This window comes from Pithys albifrons, chromosome 10 (assembly GCF_047495875.1).
Source record: "Pithys albifrons albifrons isolate INPA30051 chromosome 10, PitAlb_v1, whole genome shotgun sequence".
Classification (NCBI taxonomy): Eukaryota; Metazoa; Chordata; class Aves; order Passeriformes; family Thamnophilidae; genus Pithys; species Pithys albifrons.
The window spans coordinates 31,435,365-31,449,479 of record NC_092467.1 but is presented as its reverse complement, the minus strand read 5'-3'; the positions used below and the strand labels follow the sequence as shown (position 1 = coordinate 31,449,479).

Below are 14,115 nucleotides of genomic sequence, written 5' to 3'. Positions count from 1 at the left end.
CAGGGACAAGAAAAGGGACAGGGATGGGGATGTATGGTGGATTCCCCTTCCCTGGAGGGTTTTAAACTGAGATTGGCCGTGGCACTGAGCGCCATGATCTGGTAAAGGGACTGGAGATGGACCAAGGGTTGGACTTGATGATCTCAGAGGTCTTTTCCAACCCAATCGATTCTGTGATGGGGACGGGGACAGGGAAAGGCACAGGGATGGGGACAGAGACAGGGAAAGGCACAGGGATGGGGACAAGGAAAGGGACCGGGATGGGGACAGGGACAAGGAGAGGCACAGGGATGGGGACAGGGACAAGGAGAGGCACAGGGATGGGCACAGTGCCGGTCCCTCCCCGCCCCGCCGTATATCTGCGAGGAGCGGCCCCTCGCGCGAAGGGGGCGGGCGCGGGCGCGCGCCGGGGGTGGGAGCTGCGCGGGCTGCGCCGGGCGGGTGCGCGGCTCGCCGGAGCATTACGGCGGCCGAGCGCTGGCCGGGCCGGGGCGCGGAGCGCGGAGCCCTCGGCGCGGAGCCCTCGGCACGGCCATGGCCGAGCGCCGCGCCTTCGCGCAGAAGATCAGCAGGTACCGGGGCGGGCTGGGCGGGGTCGGGCCCGCGGGGGGACCCGGCGCGCCCCGGGGCACAGCGGGCCCGGCGCGGCCCGCGGGAGCCCTCCCGGCCTGTGGGGCGCTGGCACGGTCCGCCCCGCTGCGCCCCCCGCCCGCCGCCCAGGGCCCGCTGTGCCCCGGGGAGCCCCGCCGGGGAGCGGCGGAGGGAGGGGAAAATTAAAAAAAAAGGGAGGAAAAGAGCGGTGGAATTCCGCTGGCGCGAACAAAGGGCGGCCCGGCGCTTTGTGCAGCCCCTGTGGCCGCACAATGGGCGCTTTCCTGCCGGGCCGGCCCGCACCTGGGCGCGGGTCTGGGGCACGGAGCTCCCCCGGGCCGGGCACAGCAGGGCCGGGTCCCCGCGGCACAGCCCCGCACACACCGCCCTGCGCCTTCCCCAAGTTCTGCTGTGTTTTCAAAGGGAAAATGTGTAAAAAATTACCGGCTAATGGCAGGTTTCTGCAGGTCTGTGTTCCCATTCAGACATGTGGTTCCAGGTGGGGACACTGTTTCTGTTCGCAGTTGTGACCAGGTGGTCTTTGGTGGCCTTGGCCCTTCTCCTGCCTTGGCCTGGCAGTGGAGTGGAAGGGAGAACCACCAGTTTAGCCTTGCTCTTCAGGAGGCTGTAGGTGGTAGTGAAAGAAGTATCATTTTCATGCCATTGAGTGAGAAATTGTAGGTACAAATAGGAGCTGTGATGGAAAAGGGTCATGCACAAGGAAATAGGTCAGAGGAAAAGGCTGGGTTGGAGGTAGAGCAGTGGCATCAGTTCCACGCCACTTGCTCCCTGGAGACAGGACTGAAAACATTGTTTCTCTCTCCTGGTTCTCTGGAGATTCTGGTGTGCACCAGCCAGGGGTCAATGTGACAGACCAAAGAATGGGGAGAGATGGATTCGCTGCCAGACCGTTTTTCCTGCTTTTTGATTGTAGCCATAGAAATAGTCACATGAGAGGACAAGACTGAAGTGAGAGCCTCAGAGCTGTGCAGCCCTGGCAGGAAGTGAAGTACAGTGGCCCTGGGGTGACCACTGCGGTGCTCACAGTGTTCTTCCTGGTGTGGCGAGTTCATGGGGCCACAGCACAGATGTGCCACCTCTGTGCCCCCTGGGCTCACCCAGTTCGCTGGGTGTGTGCTCAGACCAAGGGGCAGCAGTGTGTGTGTGTGGGCAGAGGTGGCCCTTGTGACACGGCAGAAGGACCCAGGTGGTCTGCAGTGAGGCTGTTGCATCTCCCACTCTTTCTTTTACACTTATTTGCAAGATGGTTGTATTTCTCTGTGGGATTTCCCATATTGTAGTGTCGTGTTCTGAGGAACCTCGAGTTCCTGGTTCATGGGCTGCACGTGCAGTGCTTGTGGAGGCAGAAACTTGAGATGTTGTGGCCAGAGGTGCCCAGAGTGGGCTGTTGCCCTTCTCAGGCTGTCACAGACCGTGCTGCTGTGAACGTTACAGTTTCAGAGGATAAGGAAGGTATGGAAATCCCCCGAGCTGTGTTGGTGGCTGCTGGAAGCCCTCCCCAGCTCCATTGTTTGAAGAAGAATAGTTCCATCCCATTTTCACACTGTGCCCTCCGGTTTGGCTTACTCGTGGAGGCAGTCACAGGATTTGTCTTACTCACAGGAAGTAGCCGTGCTGCTCTTGGTTTGCCTGATAGCCTGTCCCTCAAATGGGATGTAATTCAGATCCATGAAAGTAAATTCATTTAGGTATCAAACTGCACGTTTGTAAATGGGCAGTTACAGTCGAGGTAGAAGAAGAAACACAGGATGGGCTGTCCTGTTCTTGGAACGGGCACAGATGTGGTCTCACAGCTCTGCTTTACCAGGTTTCTTCAGCCAGTGTCCTGCACCTCAGGGTATATTCCCAATGCCAGTGCTTGTGCCAGGTCATTGCATCTGAATCTTTAAGTGCTGGGGAGGGGCTATCAGTGAATACCACAGCAGTTTCAAGATATCTTTTTGCTACTGTCTGTTACAGGGTATCTTCAGGATGGGGCCCTTCTGGGTGGTTTGTTAGGAGGCTTTAAAGCAGAGGTTTAACCTGAACTTTGGCCATCACATGTGCTTGCTGATTCTTCCTGGCTCCATCGGAAGAAACTCCTGAGTTAAACTTGCTATGGTGGTTTAATAATACCTGAGATTTTGGCTGAAATTTTGAATTGGAAAGAATTCTTTTATTAAACTGTATCGGATCATGCCCTTCTGCAGTATCATAATACTTCAGTGGTGGCACATACACTGTTGTTTCCTTCTCAGGGTAAGGACAGATGTACTTCAGTGCCTCTGTGCAGCTCGTGAGGTGTTTGGGGACTTGGGGAGGGTTAGTGGGAGGCACAATCCACACTGGCAGAGGTGAAGTTCACTCCATAAGATGTCTCAATGAAAACCAGTCAGTGTGTTATCCTTGAGGGGCCTGTTCACAGAATCACAGACTGGTTGGGTTGGGAGGGACCTCGAGGACGATCTTGTTCCACCCCGTGCCATGGGACACCTCCCACCAGCCCAGGTTGCTCCAAGCCCTGTCCAACCTGGCCTTGGACACTCCCAGGGATGGGGCAGCCACAGCTTCTCTGCCCACCCTGTGCCAGGGCCTGCCCACCCTCCCAGCCAGGAATTCCTTCCCAATATCCCACCTAACCCTGCCCTCTGGCAGTTTAAAGCTGTTCTCAGCAGGGTTGAGTGTTTAATGTTGTGTCTGGCCCCTCCGGGCTTGTTCTGCACCATCCCCACCAAACACTCACCCCGTCACCTGTGTCCAGTTCACATTCCCAGCTGCATATCCCAGTACATTTCCTGGGTCTGGGGCCCCTTGGCAGAGAAATGGGATGTGGACACCCCCCCACCTAAAAGGTCAGTTCTGTGTTCCTGAATGTCCTATTAACTGAAGCATGTCATATCCCAGCACTCCAGTTTTTCCAGGGCCAGGCAGAGGAAAACGTGTGCAGGTTTTTTTAGAGTTTAAATAGAGACAAAAAATCACCCTTTAAACCTGACTGAACAAACACAGTTCAGTCAAACCCACATAGCCTTTCATGTGAGCCCCTGACTCAGTGCCTTGTTGTTGCTTTTAGGCATCCTGGCATCGGGTTATCCAGGGAATCCAGAACTGCTTCTTTGGCCAGACCGTTGCCACTTTGCAAGTGTCTTGACTTGGAAAGAGTTTTGCTTCTCCTTTACTGATTCCACAGTTAAAGAGGCTCCTTCTGACTTGAACAACATCTTGCCTTACCCTCTGCTTTGCTGTGTGTTTCAGCCTCATACAGTGTGATTTTTACCACTGCTCTGCATTTTCTTTCTGAGAATTTTCAGTTTTCCCATCCCCAGCTCTTAATGGAGTCTGGAGAAAACTGTTTTCATCTTGTGGGTCCAGCCCCTTCCGAGGTGCTTCTGTGTGAACAGGAGCCCCACAGTGCCATGAGGTGCTGCTGTCTGGGCTGAGGGGTCTTCAGCAGAGCCCTGGCTGACAGATTTGGAAATTCCCCATCATCCAGGGCTCTTAAAATGCACAGATTTCTGAAGTAGACACAGCTCCTTGTCTCTGTGGATTTGAATTCAGGGGGAAACACTTGTGTTTGCTGCATTTTCAGAACGAGCATCTTATTTCTGCTGCAGCTCCCTTTGCACTGATGGAGTGCTGTAAAAGGGGACTTGGGAAGGCTGAATTTACCTTTGTGTTCATTTAGAGCCCTTTTACATTGCCTGAAGGATGTGTCGGGGAGGCCTGAGAGCCACCTTTGCCCAGCCCTGGGGTAAACAGGGAGGGTGTGAAACCTGCACCCACTGAAACCCATTGCAGAGCTGTCACTGCCTTACAGGATCTGCGAATGGGGACAGAAGTGTTGTGGTCACAGCAGGATCTTCATCACAGCTTATTCTCTTCCCACATCCAGATGTCATTTGCATTGTCAAAACACTGTCATGGATCAGTGACAGGGTTTCTTAGCAGAGATTTCAGAGCAGCCCCCTCCCAACGCCCGTTGGCTGCCCCTGTTCAGCCACTGTGGGTGTCTCCTGTGGGAGTTGGCAGCGCTCTGGGAAGCCCAAGAAAATCCCTGGCTGCTTAAAGCAGGAGAAGGCAGGGACAACACACCATCTCCTGGGCTCTGCTGCAGAGCTGCTCCTCTGCACAAGTCTTCCTTCTTTGGCTGGGTGTTTTTAGTGTGAGATGTGACTTTGATCTCCTGCAGAGCCCAGTCCTGATGTGATTTCCCAGTCCAGTGTCTTGGGAGCTCATTCCCTTTGCTGCAGCCCAGGGGTGACGTTTCAGCCTCAGTAATCAAATATTATCAGAAAAGCACCACAGGCAGCATTGTGTGGTGTCTTCTCTTTTAATATGGTGAGGAAAAAGGGAACATCTTATTGCTCATGTGTGTTAATTTAAGAACCCACACGTTCCCCGCAGCAGTCGGGATCAGGCTGGGTATTTCCTCAGCTGTAAATCAAACCCACTTCACTCCAAGGGGAAGGAAACAGGACCTCGGGTTTTGGAGGAAGGCTGAATCCAGGGCAGAGCTCTCCCTGGAGCAAGTCCCTCTCCACCAGGGACGCTCACCTGGTGACTCACACCTGGATGGAGGCAGCAGAGCCCAGGTGGAGCATGCAGGGACAGAGGGACAGGTCCTCTCCCTGCAGTGGCACCACAGGCACAGCCAGCCAGTGCCATTGGGAGTTCAGATCCAAGCACCATGAGTGAGAACAGTAGGGAGATGCCTCCAGCCACGTGCAGTTGTACACAGCGAGCTGGGTGAGCAGAGGGCGAGGCTTTCACTTTAAACTGTGTGTCAATACAGTTTGCTCTGCTCTGAGGGAGGACAGGCAGCTTTGGTGGCACAGATGCCTCGCTGTGCCAGCCTGTCCTTCTCAAGAGGCAAAGGCTCCCTGAGCGCAGTCACTGCACGTGACACACAAGATGAAGAGCAGGCAGGAGTTTTGCAATTAGCAGGATGGGAAGGAACAATTTGCATTGCTCTTTCCCGGTGGGAAGGGCTGTGGAAAGGAGGGACTGCCTCAAATCCTGCAGTGGGTGATCCCAAGGCTGTGTCCTGATTTACCTTTGCTGTGAAAGGGAAGAGATCCTGCCCTTGCTTGGCACAACCAGGCAAATCTTGGGGAGCTTTTTTTGGGAAGGCAAAAAGAAGAACTGATATTTCCAGTGCTCTGCTTAAGCTAAAAAAGAACTAAATAAAAAAGGAACAATTTTTGGTTCTGACCAGGCAGGCCACATAAAAACAGAAATGATTTCTGTGTGTAGTAAAAGAACCAGGGGAGTGCAAACAAATGGTTTCATTTTGTTATTTGCAGCTCAGAGTACTTTGAGAATGCCCAGTTTTGTTTTGCTTTAGAAGTCAGTTCCAAGGGGAATTTTTTTCCTCTTCTTTGTGTTTTTTCTTTTTTTTTTGTCTGTGTGAACCTCATGCACACAATAATTAACCAGTGAAGAAGGTCAGAAAGGAAGTGACTGGGGAAGATGTACTTTAAACACAGGCATTCGAGAGGCTGTGGGCTGTAATTAACTGGAATGTTTGTCTGAGGATCCCAGGTTACGTGTTGAATATTAGATAGTTATTAAAGAGGCAAGATTTTATTTGTCCTTTGAATTACCAAAGCTTTAATGGCTCTTCTGCCTACCAAATTGATTTTTTTTTTACATTTGGAGAGTATTTTTAAATTTATTTCTCTTTTCTGCTTGGGCTTGATGTCCCATCCAAGTTGGTTTAGGAATCATTGCTTCTGGGTGGAAATAGTGCTCAGGGTTACACTGTGACATGGACTGCTAGTCATGAATAGTTTGTCATGGACAAACAGCCTTTGGAGATGGAGGAGCAGGAGAAGCCAAGTGTGTTCACAGAATGGCTTGGGCTGGGAGGGGCCTTAAAGCTCCTCTTGTTCCATCCCCCTGCCATGGGCAGGGACACCTTCCTCTAGCCCAGGTGCTGTCAGGTTTAGGGAAACTGGGACCCTGTGTGATGAAGCAGTGAGAAAATAGCCCCCCAAAATAGTCAGCTGAAGTGTTTTCTCAGTAGGAAAGTATTCATTTGGTTGTGGGAAGGTTCTACTCCTCATCTGGAGTGAGTGACCAGGATGAAACACGTGCTAGAAGGTGTGATTGCAGCTGGAGCAAACAGAAGAGCCACCAGGGTGGTGGAGGAGCCCAGAGGCTGTTGCAGGCTCTGTCCTTGCTCAGAAGGAGGGCTGGAGGGGATACCTGGCAAGTGGGAAGGGGTGGGAGGAGAGCCATTGAACCTGGCACTGCTGGCACTGTACCGGGTATGGATCACCCAGATATACATTTGGTGGTCAGATTCCATTAGAAGATGGTTTCTAAATGCCAGACATGGTGCTTTCCAGTGGGGAGATGGTGCCCAGGTGTGAATGCAGTGGTACAGAGAGGAGCCAACGTGAGCAGCCTTGGATTAAATAAGTCCTGCAGACTCCACTCAGGAATTTCGAGGTTCAGACAGGATCCCTTTACTCCACCTGGGGAGAGGTTTGATCGGTACTTGGGGAAGCCAGAGAGGCAGGAGTGCTTGAGAGCTGAGGGTAATGATGGTGTCTTGGTGAAACCCACAGGAGGTTCAGGTCTGACTTTCTGTGGTCGTGCTTCAGGGTGATTTTTAATACCCAGTGAAGTTATAATGAGGCAGCAACAGTGTTAATGAGTGCCAGCCTTTTGTTGTACCACATTTCTTCCCCTGTTGCACCAAATGCCCTTCTCAGCCGTGATGGTGTCGGGCAGTGCAGTCACAGCCGTGCAAACTCAGTGCCCCTGAGCAATGGGCATTGCAGCTGGGCTTGTTTCTGCTCCAGTCTGGAGTGTACAGCCCCTGACACAGCCCAGCTCCCAGCTGAGGCCAACATGCAGGACAGGGAAGGGCAGAGAACGCCCTGGGGTCTGTCCCAGAGCCTGTCTGGGGTCCACGAGGAGCAGGCACTGAGCAGCACGGCTGTGGTTGCACAGCTGAGGACAGGTTTCCTCCTCCGGCTGTACTTTCCATCTGGAAACAATGTCTCTTGCAAATGGGGAAGGATTTGTAGTTTTTCCTGTGTTGTGCTGTGTGGTGAGACGTGGGTTCTGATTTTCCCTGCCAGGGCTCTGTGCACCGTCAGGAGTGACACCAAACACACCGAGCAGGGGTCTGGTTTAAAGCACAGCCCGTCTGCAACCCGAGGGCAGGCTTTTAACTCATCAGCCACACATGCACAGTGTTTGCCATGCCAAGCAGCCATTTTAATGCATTCCCAATTTTCCTACAAACGTGTCCTCACGTGTGTGTGTGCATGTGGTGGGAGCAGGGGGTGGTTTTCCCTGGGTATTGTGTGTCCCCAGAAGGAGCTGCTTGGTCAGTTTTTCAGAAGCCACCCTTCAGAAGTGAAAACATCAGCTCCTGTGGATAAAGGCAAACATGAAGGAAGTGACTTCTTCCAGCCAGAATACATAAAACTTTATTTTTTTTACTTTTGCAGTCCACTTTTTGAAAAAGACAAAATAATTCTTCCTCCAGCTGATCTTACACCCATCCTCTGGCCTGAGGAAACATCTGCTTTCCATGGTAGCCTTGGTTGGCCCAGCTGGTTCCCTCTTAGTGTTCCCCTCTCTCCATGGGCAGCAGTGGCATCTAACTGCCTCCATTCCTGGCCACCAGCAATCCCAAAGCAGGAGCCCACCCTTGTGCTGAGGTTTTGCTCAGGGAGGGTTTAACCATCTACTTGACAGGATTTCATCAGCTCATGTTGTGCTGAGACACTACACAGTTGCCCTGGTGAGATCAGGGAGAGTCTCTTAGCCGTGGTGCTGCTCCTGCAAAGATCACTGATACAGCAGAGAAGGGTCACCTGTGTCTTTGCAGCCTCTTCATCTGTCTTAGGGACTGGTTAAAGTCTCTGTGGAGCTGGGAAAGGGACTGGTTAGAGTCTCTTTGGAGCTGGGAATTCACTCTGGGAGCAGAGTGGGTGGCAGTGATTTGGTGGATGATGCTTGGGAGTGGGTTTGTCACTAATAAATTGGTTGTTGACTCCTAGAGAGGAGCCCTCTCATGCTGGTGAGGTCCTGTAGGTATTCAGCAGCCTTTCAGCAAAGCACTTTTCTGAGGAGGGAATAGTTTGCTTTTGGAACAAAACCATTTCCACCGTACTCAGAAACTTGGCTGTCCCTGCTGAGAGGAGCTGCAGGTTCCTGCAGGGCTGCAGGGTGGGTGGCTGTGAGTGGCTGTGGAGGGCTGGCTGGCCCTGTGGCTCTTTGTTGAGACAGTCCTGGACCATCAGCATTTCCCTCTGTTGTGGCTCTTCCTTGCCTTTCATTCCGTCCTCAGGTGGTTTTACCTACCTGCTGTATTTTCAACCTTACCAGTGACAATGTGGCACTTTGGGGAAAATAGAAAACCCTGGAGGGTCACAGTGTGAGACTGACCCTCCAGGCATGGAAGGGCTGCTCTGTGCTTTTCCTTCCTGCTAAGAAAATTGCCCAGTGATGGGAATTCTGGCAGAGACCACAAGGCATTGTGCCCTGCTAGCCAGTGTCCCCTCTGCTAGTCCACAGTCCCACCTTCACCTTTCCTACAGGGAAAGGGAAACACTTCTTTGTTCTGACAGAATCGTTTGTTTCCTGGTCTCTTGTCTAACTGTGACTGCAAAACCCAAAAATAGGCAAGGGATGAAAATGCAGAGTCCAGGAGCAGCTGTGTGACCAGGCTTGGAGCTGCTGAGGGGTGAGGAGAGCTCTGCAGAAGAGCTTTCCTTGGTGGGAACTGGAAAGAGCCTGCTGAGAACAAGTTAATTTGTGCTCAAGGTCACATGGATTTTATTGCCACAGATGTGCACAAAAGAGCAGGAAAAAATGAATTGCTCTTTATAGAATCATAGAATTGATTGGGTTGGAAGAGACCTCCAAGATCATCAAGTCCAACCCTTGATCCAACCCCACTGTGATCACCAGCCCAGGGCACTCAGTGCCCTGGGCTGGTGATCACAGTGGGGTTGGATCAAGACATGGTGGATTCTCACTCAGTGTCACATCCATAGAATCATAGAATGGATTGGGTTGGAAAAGATCTCCAAGATCATCAACTCCAACCCTTGGTCCAACTCCAGTTCCTTTACCAGATCATGGCACTCAGTGCCACAGCCAAGCTCAGTTTCAAAACTTCCAGGGATGGGGAATCCACCCCCTCTCTGGGCAGCCCATTCCAATCCCTGAGCACTCTCTCCGCAAAGAATTTTTTTCTGATATCCAAAGAACGTGTATGTTGTGAGAGTTTTGTGATTCCTGGGAATTCATTATGCAGGGTCTGTTCCCACCAGGTGATGACACCCCTATTGCAACCAGCACCTTGGTTTCACTCCAACAGCCCTGTGAAGTGTGTTGGATCAATCATCCTCACTGGGATTCCTTCCCAGAGGTAACCCTATCCCTGTGTCGTTGCAGGACCGTGGCTGCGGAGGTCAGGAAGCAGATCTCAGGGCAGTATGGAGGTTCTCCACAGCTCCTCAAGAACCTCACCATCGGAGGCAGCGTCTCCCACCACACCACTGTGAGTACTGCCTGCACAGGGGGTGCAGTTATTTTCATTAACACTTGGAAACAAATGCAGTGCTGACAGGTTGGTGACCTGAGTGGTTCTGAGAACACTGAGAAAAATAATTCCATGCAAAACCCACTAGTTTTGGTGGTCTCTGTGTTGCAAATCAGTTGGCGTGGCTGGGAATTCGTGTTGCTGCAGAATCTTTGCAGGACAAGGTGCTCCCTTGACCAAATGTTAGTTGTTTCATCCCAGAACAGCCTGGACTGGGCATTAAATTCCTTGTGTGTGTGGTTCTTTCCATGGAGAGCTCTTTGCAACCTCATGCACTCAGGTTGCTCTTTTGCTGTCCTTCTTGCCACTCTTCAGAGCAGGACCACAGCAGCTCATCTACTCTTCTGAGGTATTTTAAATGTAACTTTGCAAGTGGAATCTGGTTATTTCTCAGGAATGTGTGTTTACTTACAAATTTGCAGTCCACTTTTAAGAGCGGCTGAAATGTAGGTTATATTGTCAGAATCACCCTTTCTGAAGTCAAATTTCCTTGCATGGGCTGCCAGTAATCTTCAATATTTATTGTGGTAAACATTCTGAGAGTGCAGCAAACTTTTTCAGACTGGAACTGTATTATTGGAAGTGTTTGATTTGGGTTGTTGCTTCGGGTCATGGCAGTTTCTTTTGCAGAAGTCAGCTTGGAAAACAAATATTATAACATCTTGTTTCCTTCAGAGAGAGATGACTGGGTCAGGCAGGACTGGAAATGTGCTCTCAATCTGGCAGTCTGTGCAAGTGTTGTGAGTTACCAGAGTTCCTCTCTTTGGAGTTGGGTCCTGCAGTGTTTCCTCAGTTGATGTTCTGCTTTGTGTCCAGTGTGATGTGTTAAACCTTTTCCTGTGGAGCACAAACGTGTGCTCAGAGCTGGTGTAACCTCAAAAGGGATCTCCACGTTGACCTCTGGCTTAGAAGAATGACTTCACTTCAGGCAGAGGCTTCATCTCAGAGGAGACCCGGCTGTGCCAGAGGCTGTGGGGACTGAGGAGGGCTGGAATTCCTGTCCCTCCCAGTGCCTCAGCTGTGTGAGCACAGGCAGAGCAGGAGGCTGCTGTGCCCAGTGGTGGGGAGGGAGCACAGGGAGGAGGTAAACGAGGGTGGCGTGGCCAACGAATGCCTCAGCACAACAGCTCTGCTGTGCCAGGGAGTCACAGAGCAAAGCCCTGACTTGGCAGTTCTGGATGGTCTTTTGCATAATCCAGCATTAGAATAGGGAGGGTCCTGTGCTATTAGTGGTGTAGGACTGGCTGGAGCACTCAGGGTCATTGAGTCCACTCCCCTGCAGCAAGTGGGTAGCTGAGGAACTCAGCTGGCTCTTCAGAACCCATTGGTTGTCCATCCCATGAGCTCCTGTGCCTCACTTGTCTCACATGTGGTTTCACCTTGGAACAAGTTATCTGAATTGCTTTTCTACTCCCCACTGCTTCCAAAAAGTGAGATCTCTGCTGTGAATCTCCCCAAGCTGCTCCTCACTCACCCAGCCATGTTTTTGACCAGTTTTCCCTTGTGTCACCCCCTTTCTCTCTGAATTATCTCCATTTTTTCTTCCCATTTCTAAGGTGTTTCATTCTGCCATCATCCAGGTGTTCATGCTCAGAGCTTCAGCCCTGTAATTCCTAATGCAGGGTCAGGTTTGTTGGTCAGGGTGGTGCCAGCCCTGTGTTCAGTTCTGGTAGCTCTCATTATCCTGTGGTGTTTGCAGTAAACACATGCAAGAATCCATAAAAATGCTGGAAAAGGTCATGCTGGCTGGAAGCAGGCTCTGAGCCTCCCCTATCCAACTGCACTGTGTGATGGCTGCTGTGACAAGCTCCTAGTTTGTCAGGTTAAATTGGGTGCTGGGCAGAGATGCTCTGCAGAAGGATGATTAACACAGAGTGATAGTTTGGAGGAGATAGTCTGGAGGAAAAGTCTATTTAGTTAAGTCATGAGTCTGTATCCTGAGGCTGCATAATACGACAGAGGCTCGCTTGTCTGAATTTTGGGTTAATTTCTCTCCCTTAGGCATCTGTCAGAATCTGCTGGGCCTGTCTGGCCTGGTTTGATAATCTGCATTATGCAGAGGGAAGGCATTGCTGCTGTGAAGCTGTGTTTGCCCTGGCAGAGCTCAGCTTACTGTAGCCACACTGGTTTGAAAGCCTGAAGTGGGGTGTGTGGTGTGGGAGGAAATAGGAAATTCCTGCTACAGTGGATGGGAGCTTTAGTAATGTGGGATTGAGCCTCACTGCAGTATGTGCACAGTGGCAGCACCTTGCCCTGGTGAGTGCACGCCATGGAACTGGGGCACAGCCTGCAGGAGCTCAGGGAGTGTTTGGACAACACTCACAAGGTGGGATTCCTGGGGTTGTCCTGTGCAGGGACAGGAGCTGGGCTTGGATGATCCTTTTAAGTCCCTTCCAGCTCAGGATATTCCATACTCAGCCTCCAGGAGCTCAAGGAGTGTTTGGACAACACTCACATGGTGGGATTCCCGGGGCTGTCCTATGCAGTGACACAAGTTGGACTTGGATGATCCTTTTAAGTCCTTTCCAGCTCAGGATATTCCATGATTCTGTGACTCCAGGTGGTAGTGCAGGTGTGGTCTCTCATGCCCCTCTTTGCTCATCATGGTGGGGTAATTCTGGTCCAGGTAAGGTCAGCACTGATTCCCTCTTGGCAGTTGCCACCAGCAGCTCTTATGGTAGTTTGTCTGAGAGTCTTTGCCTCACAGTCCAGTGGAGACATTTCATGGAGAGATGGATGTTTTGGTGAATGAAGAGCCCTCAGATTGTGCTTGGTTGAGCCTTTTGTTTCTTGTTGGGTGGAGCCAGTGCAGGGACATTCCCCACCCCACAGACCTGCCCGTGGCTGAACCTGCATAAATGCAAAAACCCATCAGCTGAATTTTAACAAGTCTCTTTCCTTTGCCTGACAAGCAGCAGACAAAATGTTGCCAGAACTGTTTCTAATTTGGTCTCTGGTAGAGCTGGGGAGAAGACACTGCTTTCAAATGGGTTTATTATTGTCAGCCTCCACCCTCCTGCCACTTTGGGAGCAGCTGATTTGAATTGCACATTCCTCAAACCCCAGACACAGGTCCGAGGCCTCGAGAGGCTTCCCCAGTGTCACCCGAGGTGCCAAGCTGGCACTCCTGGCAGGATGCAGTCCCTGCAGCTCTGAGCTTTTATTTTTGCAACCCAGCACAGAAGGCACTGTCAGTTTTTGTTGCTGAGAAGCTCTGAGAGTTACACGAAGGAGGGGTTATTTTTTGAAGTTACATTTTCAAGTCTCTCTAAACCCACTGGTGGAGGGAGTGTGTGTTTGCACCTCGCTGGTTGTGCTCTGTGCTGTGAGCCACGTGCTGTGCTCACCCTGGATGCCTCCAGGGCTTCAGTGTTCCCTGGAGGAGCTGGTGCTCCTCGCCACGAATCCCCACTGAGTGGATGCCCTGAAAGCACAGGGGCTGCACTTCCTTTCAGAGAATTCCCAGCATCTTGCAGGATGGGGAATGTGCTTTGTTTGTTTGGTGAACCCGACTGTTTACTATGGGCCATTATAATCCTTAGTGACTAACCACTTTCTTTTCTTTCCAAGTTTGTTTTCTCTGTTGAGCTGCTCCTTGTGGTGCCTGTTAACTCTGTCGGCATCACTTCTCTCCCTGCTGGATGCTGTTCCCACTGTTCCCTCTGGATTTCTGCAGCAGTTTTACCTGGATGAAGCTGGATTTGTGGATTGTCAGACTTAGCAAAGTTACTGAGGAAGAAAAAGCTTTCTCTGAATCTTAGTTTGATGTTTGGCTGCTTGTTGTGCTGCTTTGAATCACAGGGACACAGAATGGTTTGGGTTGGAAGGGACCTTAAAGCTCATCCAGTCCCACCTCCCATGCCCCTTCCACTATCCCAGGTTGCTCCAAGCCCCATCTAGGCTGTTTTTGGACACTTCCAGGGGGCAGCCACAGTTTCTGTGGTGCAGGAAGA

At 51.5% G+C, this 14,115-nt stretch overlaps 1 protein-coding gene across 11 annotated transcripts in view; it reads left to right on the top strand.

The window, feature by feature from the left end:
• Positions 1-429: 429 nt before the first annotated feature.
• The window catches only part of DOCK7 (dedicator of cytokinesis 7), a 97,969-nt gene continuing 84,283 nt past the window's right edge, over positions 430-14,115 (top strand). For 9 of the 11 annotated variants that reach the window (XM_071565769.1, XM_071565768.1, XM_071565765.1 and 6 more), the window contains exons 1-2: positions 430-572; positions 10,015-10,120. In XM_071565769.1, the coding sequence (XP_071421870.1) occupies positions 535-572; positions 10,015-10,120 (144 nt within the window). In that variant the 5' untranslated portion in view covers positions 430-534. The remainder of the gene's footprint in view (positions 573-10,014; positions 10,121-14,115) is intronic. The other 2 variants (XM_071565774.1, XM_071565772.1) reach the window with 1 other exon arrangement.